Source organism: Mastigoproctus giganteus, chromosome 1, assembly GCF_048544385.1.
Source record: "Mastigoproctus giganteus isolate SK-2022 chromosome 1, ASM4854438v1, whole genome shotgun sequence".
In the NCBI taxonomy this organism is placed as follows: domain Eukaryota; kingdom Metazoa; phylum Arthropoda; class Arachnida; order Uropygi; family Thelyphonidae; genus Mastigoproctus; species Mastigoproctus giganteus.
In genome coordinates this window covers 235426065-235443353 of record NC_143575.1, presented here as the reverse complement: position 1 = coordinate 235443353, position 17289 = coordinate 235426065, and the positions used below count along the sequence as shown (strand labels likewise).

Sequence of the window (17289 nt, the reverse complement as noted above, 5' to 3'; positions counted from 1 at the left end):
TAATTGCTAACATCCTCACATCTGTCTTTGAACTATTTATTACCATTTAAACATTGATACTACTTAACATTTCATCACCATAAACACTTTTTAACATTTCTATTGCAGATTTTCTTATTTTAAAGCAAAATTTGATATCTGGTCATTGCTCCATTGCAAAATCATGACATAGAACGTTAACCCTACTAGTGAAATTGGTTGTTACTTGAAACCTGTCAGCCTACTGGACAGTCTCTATACCACCACCCATTGGAGGAAGTTTGGACTACAACATACCACTTCCATTTATTTTCAAACTCCTTGACCATGATTGCAACAACACCAGTCCAGGAACTTTACATAGTCCTCTGTTTTGGATAGTATCATTACTGTGAATGGAGAAGCATGTACATGTAAAATACAGCAATTACTGTTGTTGCTCCCCGCCCCCCACCAAAAAAAACCTATTTCACTTTTAACCCTCTAAAATTATTGTACTGTAGTTTCTTTCAACTTTTTCTTGCAGAGTTTTCAACTAAGGGGTATATTCATACTGTCTTTCTTTTATTCAGTGTGATATGTTGTCAATATCAGTGTTTCAGATTTGAAACTCCATTTGAAAGAACAAAATTTAAGTTCCTTATCAATTAGTGCAAACTAATTGATAACCTTAGTATATGGTTATCAATTAGTTTGTGTGGCAAATTGATATATTTTAACTTTTTTTTTTTTTTTACTAATTTGAAAAGACTTTGTAAGTAAATGATGAATTTATCATACCTAAAAAGGGCAGAATTCTTACTTTGTATAAACTAAAATGAAATCCATCGGAACAGATCAGCTACAAATAAAGACATGCTAATTTTTTAATGGATAAAATATTTTTGTCCTTTAACATTTACCACTATATTGTATTATAATGTAACCAGCGAAGAGTTCTTCACTATTCCCTATAGGATTGTTATTGGATTTAAAAGCAAACCTTTTTTATTTCATTAGCAATTTTTGATAAATTAATGTTTTTTGTTATTATTGAGAGATTTTAGAATTACTCAAGTTCAGATTGAAAATTCAGAACTACAGATTTTTGTTTCAACATTATGGGATGCTAGAGGTTAACACTATGAACTATAGGAATATATGTATTTGGTATATAGAACTTAATAAAATAAATAATTTAGAAAACTTTGGAAGATTTTCATTTTTAATTTGTATGAAATGTTGATGGTGATTGGTATCTTTCAGTATGAACGTTCGGTAGATGACTTTCTAAGACGCACAGCACGCCCACCTAGTCGTATGGATCGTCGCTACAGAGAAAGGAGGTGAAGTATCCATAATTAACTAGGATTACAGCAGAATACACCAGTTCTGGAAAGCCAAATTTACCAGCCCAGTGGTACGTTCCAGTATACATCTCTTCTGAGATGTAATCTTTATATTCACTGGTTTTGAACCAGGAGCATATGTGTAACTAAGCACTTTTCTATTGGCTGTCTCAAGTTCAGAGCTGTAGCTGGTATTAGTGCTAATTTGTCAATTTGTACATTCCTTTAATGCCTTTCCCATATTATTTTATGATACCTTTGTAGGGTATTAATTCATGTTTAAAAAAGTCACAAATTTTTATGACATGTTGTGTATAGCTAGCTGTTGACTCTGTTCGAGGTTAAGTAAGAGTAAAAGTATGTACTGTCTTCTGCATCACCATAATCATTTTATATGTAATAAAAAAGCTATACATAATATATATTAAAGAGTTGTGCTTTCTTTTAAAAAGAAAGACCATATTTAATAATTACACATAAGTTATTTGGTACCTAATACAACAGTAAAATACTATGCTATCAGTTTAAAATGTAGTGTGAAGAATTCACAATGTCTTTTCAGTAATTTATGGATGTGTATTTGCATAATCATTGCACGTATAAAAATCATTGTATACTTAGATACATCAGGCTGTAGGTTTCTTATTCATTTTATGCAGTGAATTTGTCAACTTCTTAATTGCTCTACCTAAAAATTTAGAATGATGCTCAGATCATTAATGGTTTACAGTAAGTTCTATAATTTACTGAGTACAGTGATATGGAAGCCCTCATTATGGAGCACAGAGGCAAATAACTATTCCTCACTATAAGAATCTGCACACAAGCAAATGCCCCACACATCTAAATTTAAATGTCCAAATTATGATTTCGGCCTTTCCAATTCAAGCGACGTTCTCCCCATGTAATCGATCAATACAATTTTTTTTTTTTTAGGTCCTAGCCACCGAAATCTCAGGAAATTAAGTAGCAGGACCTGTAGAGCAAAATTCAAACTACTAGGTACCTGGTCTGCCTCCATGGGGTGCAGTGCTCGCAATGTCGGGCCTCAGCAAGGGTCTGGCAGCAAAGTGGCCAGAAGAACAATGGTACATGACATTACACACTACATGATCCATACACTTTTAAATCTCTGGCCTTTACAGTGAGTTGTATCACATCACTATGAAAATTATGTGGAGATGGGGGAAACCCCTGGTGCCATTTGACCATAAACACACTTTACACTTGTAAGAATAAATTTCACTTCATAAAAACACCACATTTAGATTTTTAGTTAAAAATTTTGTAAAAATAAAGGAGGGGGGAAAACCTTCTAACACTAAATTTGAGAACATCTGATTAATGCAACAGGTTGAGAGTTGTCACAGATCCCAGACAAATTTCTTGTTTGTCTAGGCATAAGTTCAATCTTGGCTAAATCATTATACACTGGTATTCAAAGAAAGTGCATCACCTAGGAATTTCAATTTTCTAACCCTTTTTTGCAATGGTATGTTACATTAATGACTAGCACCACAAATAGAAATATAAACAAAAGATATTTATTAATAGTTAAGGCAACGCTAAGTAATATTTGACAGGTGCTCTCAAAACATTCCAAAATGAGCATTTGCAACTGTTATACAACAGTTTTGGTAAACACGACAATTATGGCTGAAATGTTATCAGAAGCCTTCAATTTGCTTTAGTTTATCATTTTAAATGGAAAACAAAATGAAAAGTTCACCAGGTGCAAACTAATATTTAGTTGAACCACCTCTGGCCCTGATGACAGCAACACACTGTCGAGGCATTGACAAAATCAATTTCTGAAGATAATAACTGATAGTTCGTGGTTCCGAACACGAATTATGGCTTCCTGAAGTTCATGAAGGGTCTTTGGTTTCTTCCTGGCAACTTCAGATTCCACACGATGCCAACAATTCTCTATAGGATTCAGGTCCAGGCTGTTTCCTGACCAGCTAAGAGTTGTAATGAACCGTTCTTCCAACCATTTTTTTCACCTGTAACAAATGTAAACACATTACTGTTGAACCTCTAATGTAGAAATGAAGCTAAAGTAACTGCAGGAGTGCCTAATTACACTTTTCGCCTGATGACAAGAAGCAGAGTTGTCCTGAGAAATCCAGTTACTTGGCAGGTTGAAATGGTCTCTATAAATGGTTGGCAGCAATTTGCCTTCCAATATAGCCAGATATCCATTGGCATTCACAGAAACTTTTATAAACTGCAGGTGATACGAAATGCACCCCCATATCATTTGGCCGGTAGGGAATTTCACTGTAGTCTGGATGGTATTCTTCACCACGTCTATGGCAAATCGTTTGCCTCCCACCAGAGCCATGCATCTTGAATTTTTTTCTCATCTGAGAAAATAACTGACTTCCACTGCTCAGGGGTCCATTTGACATGCTCCTTACACCAAATTAATCAGGCCTTTTTCATTTTTTGTGAGAGGAAGGGCTTCTTCTTAGGACGACAGGCTACAAGTCCATTTTTGAAGAGGCATCTTCTGACTGTTACCACTTGCTACCACTCCTGTATGTTGTTCCCATTCTCTTTTCAGCTGAGACGAAGAAGATTTACTGTTTTTAAGGATAAGCACTTCAAAACGCGGTCCTGTTTTGGTGTAGAGACTCGTTTGTGCCCGGTTCCTTTTTGCCTATCAGCAGAACCAGTATTCTTGAGTATGGAAATAAATCTACTCACTATCGACTGATTAGAAGACACTCTATAACCAATATGACGGGAAGAACATCCTTCCTCGTGTAAAGCAACAATAGCACTCTTTCTTCGTGGCGTCAACTGCACGTAACTCACCATCCTGATACAAGCAAGGAATGACTGCAACTCTTGCAGAGCGTGCTTATACAGCTGAAAGTAACAGCTGATGCAATATTACATCACCTACACGTGTTAATCTTGTCTGATGCAATCTGCAAGAAATATTGCCATGTACTTACGGTATTCAGACGACAATTACAATTTTAAGCGTTGATGCACTTTCTTTGAACACTAGTGTATATATAATCCTGAGATTTAAAACAATTCAGTATCATGTAAATTCAAATGTAATTAACAATTCTGATGTGCCCAAGGCATATTCACACAGTTTGGTGTGCCTTGAGCTTCCTGAGGTGCCATCTCTCAGGCTAGCAAAATTATTGGGTCTCTTTGTGGCAAGAATGGAATTTTGTTGCTTGCATCTAGGTACTTTAACACCCAGAACATGCAAAATAGTGATGGAAAATACATTGTTTTTAAATTTTTCCTTAAAGAATAATCATAAGGTGTGAGATATGTCAAATTTTTTGTAATCTTCCATCAGAGTCAAGTTATAATTGCATAGTAAGCAGTGGTTCTGGTTTATCACAATACCGTGGAAACATTTTCAGCCCCAAACCTTTTTTTGAATCCTAGCTTTTAGGATGGACTCCAAAATAAAATAATCAACAAATAAAAATATTAAATAGTTATAATCCACCATCACAATTTTCCCTTCCATGTTTCAGAGTATATAGATTTAAAAAATAAAATTAAAAATTTGTGTCTGCATGCAGCAATAATCACTTATATCTTGACTTTCAGAGAGAAAAAATTCTTAATACCCTCTCAATTAGTGTAGCAGATTATCTTTTTTTGCTATGTTAACTCATATATGAGGGACATAATGGGCAGAGTCCACTTTCTTGCAGATCTCACAGACTTGTTACAGACCACAATTTGCATGCCACTGGTCTAGTGCTAGCAAGAAGATAAGGAAATGCATTTCCGTACTGATTAAACTGGATGCACATTGCTTGTTTTGATGCTGGGGACAAGCTGTAAATATCGGTAGATCACTTTTTTTTTTTGTTAGCACATTGGCTTCTGTGGCCATTATGCACCTCCCAAAGTTTTTGCATTTTACTCTGATCCAAGCCTGAGGTGGGATTCCAACCTGCAACCTTTGGGTTGCCAGGCAGGCACTTTACCCACCTGGCTAGCCCGGTCAGCAGTAGATCACTTGATTCATCTCCAACAAATGTGTGAACAATTCATGATAATAAAATAAATCCCTGTTATAACACTCCTGCTTATAGGACTACCCTTCTTTTAATGCTCTTTGGGGTTGATTCCTTTGGAAGCACCATAACAGGAATTTTATCATATTGACAAAATGAAAGATGTGTGTAAGTTTCCCCTTGTAACTTCAAACCAGATCACATACATATGGTATGGGCTGATGGACCATATTATGGATGAGGCAGTGTTAGTCATATGAAAAGGCCAGAAGTTGTTGTTCTCAGTGGTAGTTATTCAAGAGAAGGGTAGATTTTTGTATTTGCCTTTGAGGGCAAAGTTTCTTCACTTTACCCTCACAAGTAAAACGAAGAAACTATTTGCTCTAAAAATTGGGTGGTTGCAGCACTTCAAAAATCATAAGGGGGTATTCACATCAAGGTCAAGCTGGTGAGGGTAAAAATTTTTAACGATTAAAAAATTAATTTCTTGTTCCCTTATATGATAAAGCTAAATAAATAAAATTGTGCATCTGCATTAAAAATGAAAATCATGTTTTAATTTTTTTATGATTTACACAGCAGTGATGAACAAATACTTTTAAATCACTGTGAAGATCTGCATTTAACTTTAAGCACAGAATTTAATGGAATATATTTATTCACGCCTGGAAGCCATGAAGTTTATTTACAGTAATATTATACTTTTGTTGACTAGTTTTACTTATTGCTTCAGTAGAAAGGTCCTCAAAGCTTAAAATAATTAAAAATTATTTAAGATTGATATTGTCATGAGCAGTTCACAAATATCTATGAAAATACAACAGCAAAAAAACTATATTATAGAATTATTATAATAGTTTCACAGCTAGAAAAATTATTTGATATATAGATTTGAATAAGTGAAATTCCATTGAATAATGGGCTTCTACTTTGTGATTTAACTAATTCCTTTTTATTATCTGAATATAAAAGTATATAAACATTTATTCATGAGGGTGATTTCAGGGTTGACCTGGTCTCTCTCTCTCTCTCTTTTTTTTCCCTCAAAAACGTAACTAGAATCACCAAGTTTTATTCTTTATCAAAATAATTGTCTCTCTGCATTGAGGTATTTTTGCTGATGCTGTGACAAGGCATGCATACTGCTACAATCTTGCCAGCTGAGGGCTGCCTTGACTGTTTTGGGTGATAGGAATCCTTTGTGGTGCCATTTCACACTGGATCTCTGATTCTAATGAGATTCATGCACCCATGTTGTAGGCAGGTTTCATATGCAATTCAGTTCAGGACACCACACTTAATTTAATGTCTTGAATTTCTGCCCTCTCAGGTGAAGCTTCATTGTCCCACAGAAGTGATAAACACAGGAGGAGTTCTCACAGAATTTTCTTAAATGTATGAAAAAAAATGCATGATTTCCCATAAATCTGATGAGTGTGGAGTTACATTGTTTTGTAGTAGAATGCTGCCCCCTTGGGCCTTTTCTTGTAGATTTCTGATACTTCATTAATGCTCAGTATTACAGCAAAATCAAGAATCAGTCCTGAATCCCAGCAGATACTTGCTATGATCCTGCTAATTGAAGCCTGCCTTCAGTTTTTGTGAGTGGTAGGGATTCTTTGTGGTACACCATTGTCTCATCACTTCAATGCAGGAATGCATTCTTTCCTGTTCAGGTTTCTTGAAAACAGCAGTGCATGCCTTCTGGTTGAAATCAGCATACTTTTTGGACTCACCATGCACATACCTTACATGAATAATTGCCTGTGCATTTTCAACACGTCCACTTTTGCGTAATATTGCACATGCTGTAACTAGTCTTAAGTACTGGTCAACCTTGAACCACCTTCATATTTACTTGCTAAAGAACGCAAAAAAAAAGTTATGTACCTCGAACTTGGAGTAACATTCTAGCTGACATGCCATTATGAATGCTTGCTCCTACACAACTTACCACTAAGTCAACGAAACTCACCTACTAGTAGCGCACGATGTGAACTCCATTCCATGCAGGTGCCACATTTGTTGAACAATTGTATCAAGAGATGCCAGCAGGTGTAACTTATTTTTTGAATGCCCATTGTACACAAAAAAGGGAGGGAAATGGATTTAGTTCTAAACAGCCAAGGTAAAATTTGACAACTAATCAAATAACTATTTAATTACATTTTGCCTTTTGCCAGCTGCACTTGGGAACTCTGAGTTGTGTATACACCTGCTCTAAATTAACATCAAACTGGTTACTAGTTGATATGAGTGCTCTGACAAGCTTTTTTTTTTTTTTTTTTTTTTAGCCTCCAATGCAAAAGTTTTTTTCCTCTGAAACACATTGTTGTAATTTTCTCCCAAATTGAGCACGTAGATGTGAAAAACACCTGCATTGGGAAATTGATAAGGGTTTTGTATCATTAGGTGGGTTTTTTTTTTTCCAGTATAGATGAATTACTTATTTGTTAATTGTCAGTTTTAGAATTTTAATTCTCCACATTTCTGATGCAACTGAACAGAAATGTAAAATTCAATGGTTCCATATACTCTATAATAATACTATGTGTGGTACACAAACAAGTTTTGTTACCTTCATAGGTAGCACAGTTCTACAACTGTGCTACCTATGAGGAATTTTCATGGGCCTTTTTCATAACATGGCTTGTATTAGTTGATCTCAGTGGGAGTAGTGTGGTTTTTCATCCAGCAAACAACCGCTGAACAGACAATATATAGGGAGCAATATGGCCTTAGTCACCAATGCTCCTGAAACCCTATTGCAACAACAATATTAGAAGTTTTGTTATGACAGTGTTTGCCTGTAGTCTGTTTCAGCAATCTTTTTGAATTAGACAAGCTATTCACAAGTTGTGGGATCCAATTCAGACTTTGAATTTCACTGTAGACTAATTTCAAATCTGTAATAAGATACATATGAAACATTTAAAATAATCCAATATCAAATTTAATGAGGGCATGCTGTACATCTAATTTACATGAAAAGACCTAACTTCACCTGTGTAAAGAATCAACTTAATCTAAATTTACTTTTCATGTAGGCTGTGTATACTATATTACCTAAAGTAATGGGACACCATGTTTTAAAGAACCTTTTGTTGATAACAGTATTTAATAATGTGTCAGCCAACCATGGGCTTTAATTAAACACTATCCTTGTTAGACTCCAAACCAGTTTTTTTGTTGTTGCAAGATTATTTTGACCAATTCCTTCAACAGTAGTCAATTTGGCTACTCATTGAACATCATCTGCATTGGACTGGTTGGAAAGGGATTCCATTTCATCTCAGTTGTTCAGTAGGATTGTCAAGGCTCTGGGCAGGCAAGTGAACTCCCCATCCACGTTTTCGTTTTAAGTCGATGCAGGCTGCACTATGATGGGCAATATGCTGAAACAGAAAAGGGCCCCTCACCCTACTGCTGCTACAGTGCAAGGAGAGTAATTCTCCAAATGTCAATGTAATGCATAGCATTTATTTATTGTTCCAGAAATGATGGTCAATGTTCCAGTATCTCCATCAAAACTTAACAGTTGGGACAACACTCACTCACAAAAAGATAGCCATTGGAAAACTTCACTGTGATTCATCATTCTGTAACAGCCTTCCAACATTCCAGGGACCAAACCACTGCTGAGCACATTTTCTTTTTGTAATTACATCAGCCACCACTGATCTAGGTCGTTGCAGTTTTGCTGTAGTGTAATGTACAGATTTGATTGCTAATACTAATATGGCATCCTAGGATGACTCCTCATTGGAAGATGCTAAGTTCAACCCCTTTGTATTTCACTGATCTGCTTGCTAGTGTGAAGTGCATTTGCTTTTATACCTATTACTGGCATGGATGGGAGCTATGGTTCATTTCTCCCAAGTACCTGGGAGGGGGGGGGAGGTTCAAATACTTCTGGCAATAGTAGGTGAAAGGTGCAAAAGATTAGGTACATTAAATTGAAGATGTATCCTCAATGGGGGCACCCTGGCCTTGCTATGTTTTACAGCAATGGCATTAGAACCATTCCTTCATGGTCCTTCCAGTGTTATATAAGTAATACCAAATTCTTTGTTGACTCTACAGAACCAGAATCTTTACCAGTGGTGTATCATCATATGTAGTTGCACCAGGGCTCGTGATATGTCACTACAATCAGCATGTTATCTCTCAGATTGCTAGCTATCATCTCAGTTGCAAGCAGAGAAGCGCAACAAGATTAGTTAGGGAGAACAAAAGAGTGCTCTTACCAGGGAAGACCTGAGTTCTGCAAATTATGACATCTGGAGACAATGAGGACTCTAAACACCTCAATCAGACCTGTGAGGAGGTCTGATTTAAGGTTTAAGACATCTTAAGTGGATTGAGTAAGCTCAATACTGATGAAGTCCTTCCTCTTGCTCAGATTATACACACAAGGGAGCTGTTTGTTTGGTTTTTAAGAGCATTAGCAACTAAGGCCATATTGCTCCGGGATATGCGATGGTCATTCCCTGACCTTTCCGCATCCTCCGTATTTGGTGGTGACGGGCTCGAACCCCAGTCTAATCAAGAAGCGTGTGCTACGCACTGCTGCTTCCCACCTGGCTACAGAGGCACCTCACAAGGGAGCATAAATTGAAATTGAGGAATGATGGTGGACAATAGATGTGAGGAAATTTGCCTTCAGCCAGCGGGTAGTTGATTGTTGGAACAAGCTTATGGCTGGTGTAGAAGTGTGTAATTTCAATAAATTCAAGGAAGAACTAGACAAATTGTTAGAGGCAAAGAACAAGTAATATGAGAAGTGGTGGGTGTTTTTTTTTTTTTTTTTTTTTTTTTTTACTCATGCCGTGTAAGCTTGCATCATTTAACCACTGCTTATACTCTTAAAACCACCTTGAGAACAGGAGTGTAGGTGAAATCTCAATAATCAATGGGTCCAAGGTGGAAAGTATATTCCACCTTGGACCAAGGTTAATTTGGCCGAAGGTGGGCCGAATTAACCTTCCAGTATTTTAGACTTTAGGCTGAAATGTTTTCAGACATGTAGTCCATCAGGCAGAAACTGAGAATACGCAAATTAGCTCTGGTTAGCCAATATAATCAGAATTGTTCATCTTTATCGTAATGCATTAGCATTAGCATTAGTAGAGGCATTTGATGCAAGAAAGCAAGCTTATGCAGCATCAGCCAAAAAAAAAAAAAAAAAAAAACCCACTTCCACTTCACCCCTCTGTTTGTTCAAAATACCTGTCCAGCTGAGCCTTAAACTTATTTAGGCTATCAACCTCCACCACAAGGGATGGAAGTCTGTTCCACCAACCAACCACCCGCTGGCTAAAGGCAAATTTCCGCACGTCTATCCTACATCTGTCTTTCCTCAATTTGAATTTATGCCCTCTCAGGTGATTTTTCTGAGCTAGAGGAAGAATCCCATCAGCATTGAGCATGCTTAAACTATTCAAGGCTTTATACACCTCTATCAGATCACCTCGCTGGTGCCTAGTCTCCAGACACTGTAATTTGCAAAACTTAAGCCTTTCTTCGTAAGAGCACCCCTTTGTTCCATTCACTAATCTTGTTGCCCTTCTCTGTACTCGTTCCAGCAGCTCTACATCCTTCTTGAAATGAGGCCTCCAGACCTGTATACAGTACTCTAGGTGTGGCCTGACCATCGCCTTATACAATGGAATAATCACCTCCTTATCCCTGCTGGAAAAATTCCTGTATATCATTGACAATACTCCATGAGCTACTCTTGCAGCCCGTCTGCACTGCTCAGAGAACTTCATATCTGCCTGCACAACCACCCCCAAGTCCCTTTCATTCTCTACCACTGTCAGTGTAGTACCACAGAGTTGATACGTTGCTCTGGGGTTGCTGTTTCCCATGTGTAGTACTTTACATTTGTCAATGTTAAACTTCATTTGCCACCTCTCAGCCCATCTGCTCAACCTTTCCAGATCCTGTTGCAGCAGCATAGTGTCAGTAGTGTCCTTGACAACCCTGCCAACCTTTGTATCATCTGCAAACTTGGACATTAAGCCCGATATACCATCATCAATATCATTTATAAATACAGAAAACAATAATGGACCCAACACTGAGCCCTGAGGGACTCCACTAATAACATCAGTCCACGATGAGCAGTGTCCATTGATTACCACTCTCTGTCTTCTCCCCCTCAACCATCCCTTTATCCATAGCAGCAATTTGCCTCCAATGGCATGGCTCAGTTATTTGGACATCTGCTCTTACCATATATCTTAATGTTTCGAAACTATATCATTAGATTTTTAAAATGGGTAAATAGAATAGCAGGTAAACACATCCACATTTCTAGTCCACATGGTTTTTTCCTCCCAGAAACTCAGGTATTTCATCCAGCAAACAGAAAATTGACCACAGAACACATGCAATTTACAGACAGTATACATGGAGCAATATACCCTTTGCTGATGCTCCTAAAACCCTACTACAACAACAACTAGTCCATATTCTCCAAACTCAATGTCACTTCATGGAAACATCTCAGAGTACACTTTTACATCCATCCATCCATTTTGAAAGTATTGTGATCTTGTCACTAATGTGGAGAATAGTTTGAATCTATTAGAGACTGGAGGAGGGAATTCTTAGACTTCAATTAGGGCTAGTTTGCTGATCTCTGAAGATGTATTAGGGACCCCCCCCCCCCCCCGTGAGTTCTATATCCTGCACAACGTGCAAATCAGCCCATTAACAAAGACAAGCAATGTGGCCTAAGACATTGATGCTCCGCGAAACCAAAAACAACAGAAAGTTCACACTTAGCACAGGAACTGCATGCAACCCCAGGTAAACTACTCTGAAGCAATCATAGCTGCTAATGCCTACTGAGGTTATTCCCGTCATAGGCCATTTATATCTGACACTGCTAAAGGTGGGAAAGAAAACTGCATTTATTTTTATTAAAGAAGTACAGAGATGAAAGTTGTCTTATTACACTTTAAATTAAAAATTATATATGTTCGTTAAAATTGATGCACATTCTTCAGGAAACCAGAAAATTGTTCATCTCAAGAAAAATTTGTACTTCACAATAACTGGAGAAAGTTTCCACAGTACCAACCGGGCAAACGTTAGAATTTCACAGACAGAAAATAAAATTGACAACAATAATAGGACATCCATGTATACAAACCATCTATGACTGATTTGTCGTTACGTGTTTAATACTTGGAGACATCCGTGAACTAGCTGATGGTGTTAGTACTAAGGATATTTAGGATGTTATAATCCTCCATTTATTGTCTGTTATCAAATCTTGATTTCACGTAATGTAAAAAGGAGTAAACTGAATCGTGATAAATTCTTGAAAGAGCACAACTTAAAAATATTTTTAAAACCATTCTTTACCTTATTTAAACACTCTTGATTATAAAAAAATATTAATTATACTGTTTTAATCATTGTAAGTGGGAAAACTAAATAGCATCTAATTTCATTATTACTGGCAATGAAGCATGGATGTGTGACTGACAAACGAAATTTTAGTCAACTCTTCAGTGAAAATCATTCTGTCCAAAACCTTGTAACACGTTTGATCAAATGTGAGAATGTCCTTCCTCCCCACCCCAACAACATTTGCAGTATCGCTTATGAATTTGTTTAGAATGATCAGAAAGTAAACTATACCTATTATATAAAGAGGTTCTGATTTAAATGAGTCAGAAAATGCCCAGCTACTATTTGAAAATGGTCTCCATTTTGAAACAGCAGCTGGCATTTCTTGCCATGACAGTTTCCGCCACAATTGCTTCTGCACACCACCCACCAAGAATTCCTGGTTTGGGGAGGAAAAAATCATCTATCATCTTGCCCTGTATAATCTTTTTGTTCTCTAAGCTTAAGCAGGAAGGACAAAGGTTTGAGGATGTTGCAATCGTCCAATAGAATGCAATTGCAGAACTCAATTCGCTCACACCTGAAGAGACATTCTTCCAGAAGTGTAAGAAACTTTTGGACTTGGACCTGGTATATCAGAGAAACTCCATAAAAAGGTGTGCAATGAGAACCAAAGAATGTCCTAAACTGCTTTGGAGGAATTTCTGAAGTCCTATTCAATTGATACTGGTTAATCAATCTGAAGGAGTAGGTTTCCCCATGAGTTATTTCATTATTCAGCCCGCGCAACATGCAAATTGACAGTAAAAACGCTGGTACAAATAATACACAATGACATAATAAAATCAAAGTCACTAATGAGTAAAACTCAACAACAGTCAAGTCAAGTCAACACAATGGCAAGTCAAGTATTTGGGAGCTACATTGTAAGATTTGTGTTGGATAGATCTGAAGCTAGAAATTCCCAATGGACCACTGAATAAAACAAATAATCTTGTTTATACTTCGACATGACCACCAGGTTGGTGGAGTTTACAATAAATCATCAATACAATCATATTCAGCAGTCACGGGCTTAAACCCCAGTCCACTCAAAGAATGTGTGCTATTGCACTCGCTCATGACCACTTGGCTACGTCAGGCCTATAAATGTCAAAGAAATGAAAGCTGGAGAAAGCCAAATTCCAAAGCTGCCTGACTGGATATTTTGACAAAGTGGCTTTAGAATGATAAATTGTTGACAAAATCACTACAGCTGTGGGCAAAATTATGAAGTAGCATAGATTTTCTGCATGATAACTGTGCCGGATATTGCAGTGAGATCAGTTTTTGTGGGCAGGTTGCAGCATACAATCCCATGATCACAAAAGCCAGCGCTCAACAAGGGTTACAATGGCACTGTGTTTTTAGGAACAAACATTAAGGGAGAAGTGCAGGCATGATGAATCAGCATATGCTGTGGATCTGGGTCTTGCAGCAGGAGAATGCTTTCATGGTATAGCATTGGACTGCTGATTTTTGTAGATGATACAATAAATGTATTGCCCTCCTGTGTTTTAGACAGTGCTGCAATTCACTGCTGCTGATATTTTATGATGCAAGGCAGTTGCATGTTAAAGCAAGTCAATGCTTCCTAACATGAAATGCAACATACGATAACTTGGTTTGGGAATGTGATACCACTGGATTAGCTCAGAGGTCGATCTGAACCATATTGAGCATGTGTGGGATGAATTAGAGATGGCTGCACAAATCCAGCCATGGAAGATTGCACAAGCCATACTGAATAGGTATTTTGCATCCACATTCACACATGAGGAATTCTTTAGGGAAGGGCATGCCAGAAGTTTTTCAAACTAACAAGAAGCTAAATGACTAAGAGATAAAGTGGAGGAGAAATTGTTGAAGATGGACATAAAAAGGGATCTGGGGTGAATGGAATCTATCCAATTATATTAAGGGAGGCAGTAAAGAAGGTAAGCAAACCTTTAGCCATAATTATGAGAGTATCCTTGGAATCAGGGGAGGTCACCATGGAGATGTGTGAATGTATCCCCAATTCATAAAAGGGGATGAGTAATTACAGTTCTGTTAGGTTAACATCTGTTCCAGGGAAAATAATGGAATCACTGGTTAAAGAAGTAATGCAGGACCATCTGGACAGGCATGCAATTATACTTCAATCACAGTATGGACTTGTTAAGGGGCAGTCTTGTCTAACCAACCTGATAGGTTACTATGATGCAGTGACCAAGGAACTGGATGCAAAAAATAATTGTGACATCGTGCACCGGTACTTGGATTTCAGGAAGGCTTTTGATACTGTTGCACATAGATTACTGTACAAACTGAGGAATTGTGGCATTAAGGGCAAGTTACTGCTATGGATAAATTGATGATTAAGTGGAAGAAGACAGTGGTTATCAATGGGCACTGCTCTTTGTGGACTAATGTTATTAGTGGTGTTCCCCAGGGTTCAGTGCTGGGCCCATTTTTGTTTTCATTATTTATCAATGATATTCATGAAGGTATATCAGGCTTAATGTTTAAGTTCGCAGGTGATACGAAGGTTGGCAGCGTGGTTAACAAGAGTCATCAGGGTGAGCTACTGCAACAAGATCTAAGAAAATTGGGTTGACGAGCTGAGAAATCGCAGTTCAAGTTTAACATTGAGAAATGCAATGTACTGCATATGGGTAACAGTAATCCCCAGAGTAACTTATCAACAGTGTAGTACTATACCTGGGGCAGTGGAGAATGAAAAAGACCTGGGGGGGGGGGTAATTGTGCAGTCAGATAAGTTCTCTGAGCAATGCTGCCAGGACAGCCTGTGGGTTTTGTCAATGATATTTAAGAATTTTGCTAGCAGGGATAAGATGATTAGCCCTTTGTATAAGGCCATGGTTAGGCCGCATCTTGAGTACTGCATACAGGTCTGGAAGCCTCACTTTATGAAGGGTGTAGAGAAGGGCCACCAGACTGGTAAAGGGAACAAAAGGGTGCTCTTACCTGGAAAGGCTTCAGTTCTGCAAATTGCAGCATCTCAAGAACTAGGCACCTATGGGGAGGATCTGATTGAAGTGTTTAAAGCCTTGAATGGATTGAGTAAGCTGAATGCTAATGGCATTTTTCCACTTGCTGAGACTACACACATGAGAGGGCATAAAGTCAAGTTGAGGAACAATGACTGCAGGATAGATGTGCAGAAGTTTGCCTTCGGCCAGCAGGTGGTTGATTGTTGTTACAGGCTTCCATCTATTGTGGAAGTCTATGGGTTGGTTAAATTCAAGGAAGAACTAGACCAATTCCATGGTGAGTGAACAGTGTAGGGTTTTTTTTTTTTTTGGCTGATGCTATATAAGCTTGCTTTCTTGCATCATTTGCCTTTACTACTGCTGCTATTATATCAAAAGATTTTTTCTGTGTGATGAATGGCAAAACGTTTCCATTGAAATGTTACAAAATTCCCTTCTATCTGTTGTAATGAAGACCAGAAGTTGGCCCTGATATTGTTTTCTCAGCCATTCAGTCCTAATAGTGTATGGAAACCATTATACATAAACCTATCTAATTTACACTCGCTCTTCGCATTATTACAAACACCTAGCTAATAGTGAGTAGATTTCCCCTTTATCCATGAACACAATCAACTTTTGCTGTGGCATGGTGCCAAAAGGAGGGTAAGTGTTGACTCAAATGCTTTCCACTGTTATTACAAATTGTTGACTCAAATGCTTTCCACTGTTATTACAAATTGTTGACTCAAATGCTTTCCACTGTTATTACAAATTGTTGACTCAAATGCTTTCTACTGTTATTACAAATTTTCTGGTCGTCGATGTCTACTCCAGCTTGTTCCACTTCATTCCATAGGCATTCAGTTTTGGGATTTGATAACCATTAAGACCACCTGAGTAGTGTGCATTCACTCGCATGTTCCTGGACCACTTATGTACAATTCAGGACTTATCACATGGTGCATTATCTTACCCGCGATTAATGGCAATTGGTTGGAAACAATTTCCAGATAACCAGTGGAACCCCAATACTGTTCTGCAATATCAAGGGACCCAATGTTCAACACTACTACACTCCCTAATGGCTGGCATTCCTGACCGATCAGCCGCAAATACATGCACTTTGAATGACTAGTTCAAGCTCACATGACTGCTAAATGTAGTACTGTTTCTTGTATTCTCTATCTCTGACTGGTCCTCTTGGAATATAAGCAGACTTTTTTTTTTTACATCAATTACACTACCAACACCAGCCTGTGTATACCACAGGAATCATGCTATTTTTTGCCATGTTCTAGTCGAAACAGCGGGAATCAGGATTCATTAGTCCAAGCTGTGTTTTTTCAGTCTCCCAGGGTTGGTGGTCAACCACTGCTTAATTTTTTTTCTGGCGATCACACCAATACCCAGTCTGTCACCGATACAACGAATTGTGTTATCTCAAATTCCTCTTTGGTTGCCACTATTGCACTGGACTGTTATTGGACTAGCTCTTCCATTAATTGCACTAATCTTATTGGCCTTGTGTCAATGAGCCGTTTCTGACCACAGGATTACCGATGGCTGGCTTCTGGTTATTGGATAAACCTCAAC

The 17289-nt window shown here is 37.8% G+C and overlaps 1 protein-coding gene across 1 annotated transcript in view; it reads left to right on the top strand.

Moving 5' to 3' along the window:
* Positions 1-1668, top strand: part of Ythdc1 (YTH domain containing 1) — a 163391-nt gene extending 161723 nt beyond the window's left edge. The window contains exon 15 of the mRNA XM_090385016.1: positions 1225-1668. Within this exon, the coding sequence (XP_090241142.1) occupies positions 1225-1308 (84 nt within the window). The 3' untranslated portion in view covers positions 1309-1668. The remainder of the gene's footprint in view (positions 1-1224) is intronic.
* Positions 1669-17289: the final 15621 nt, after the last annotated feature.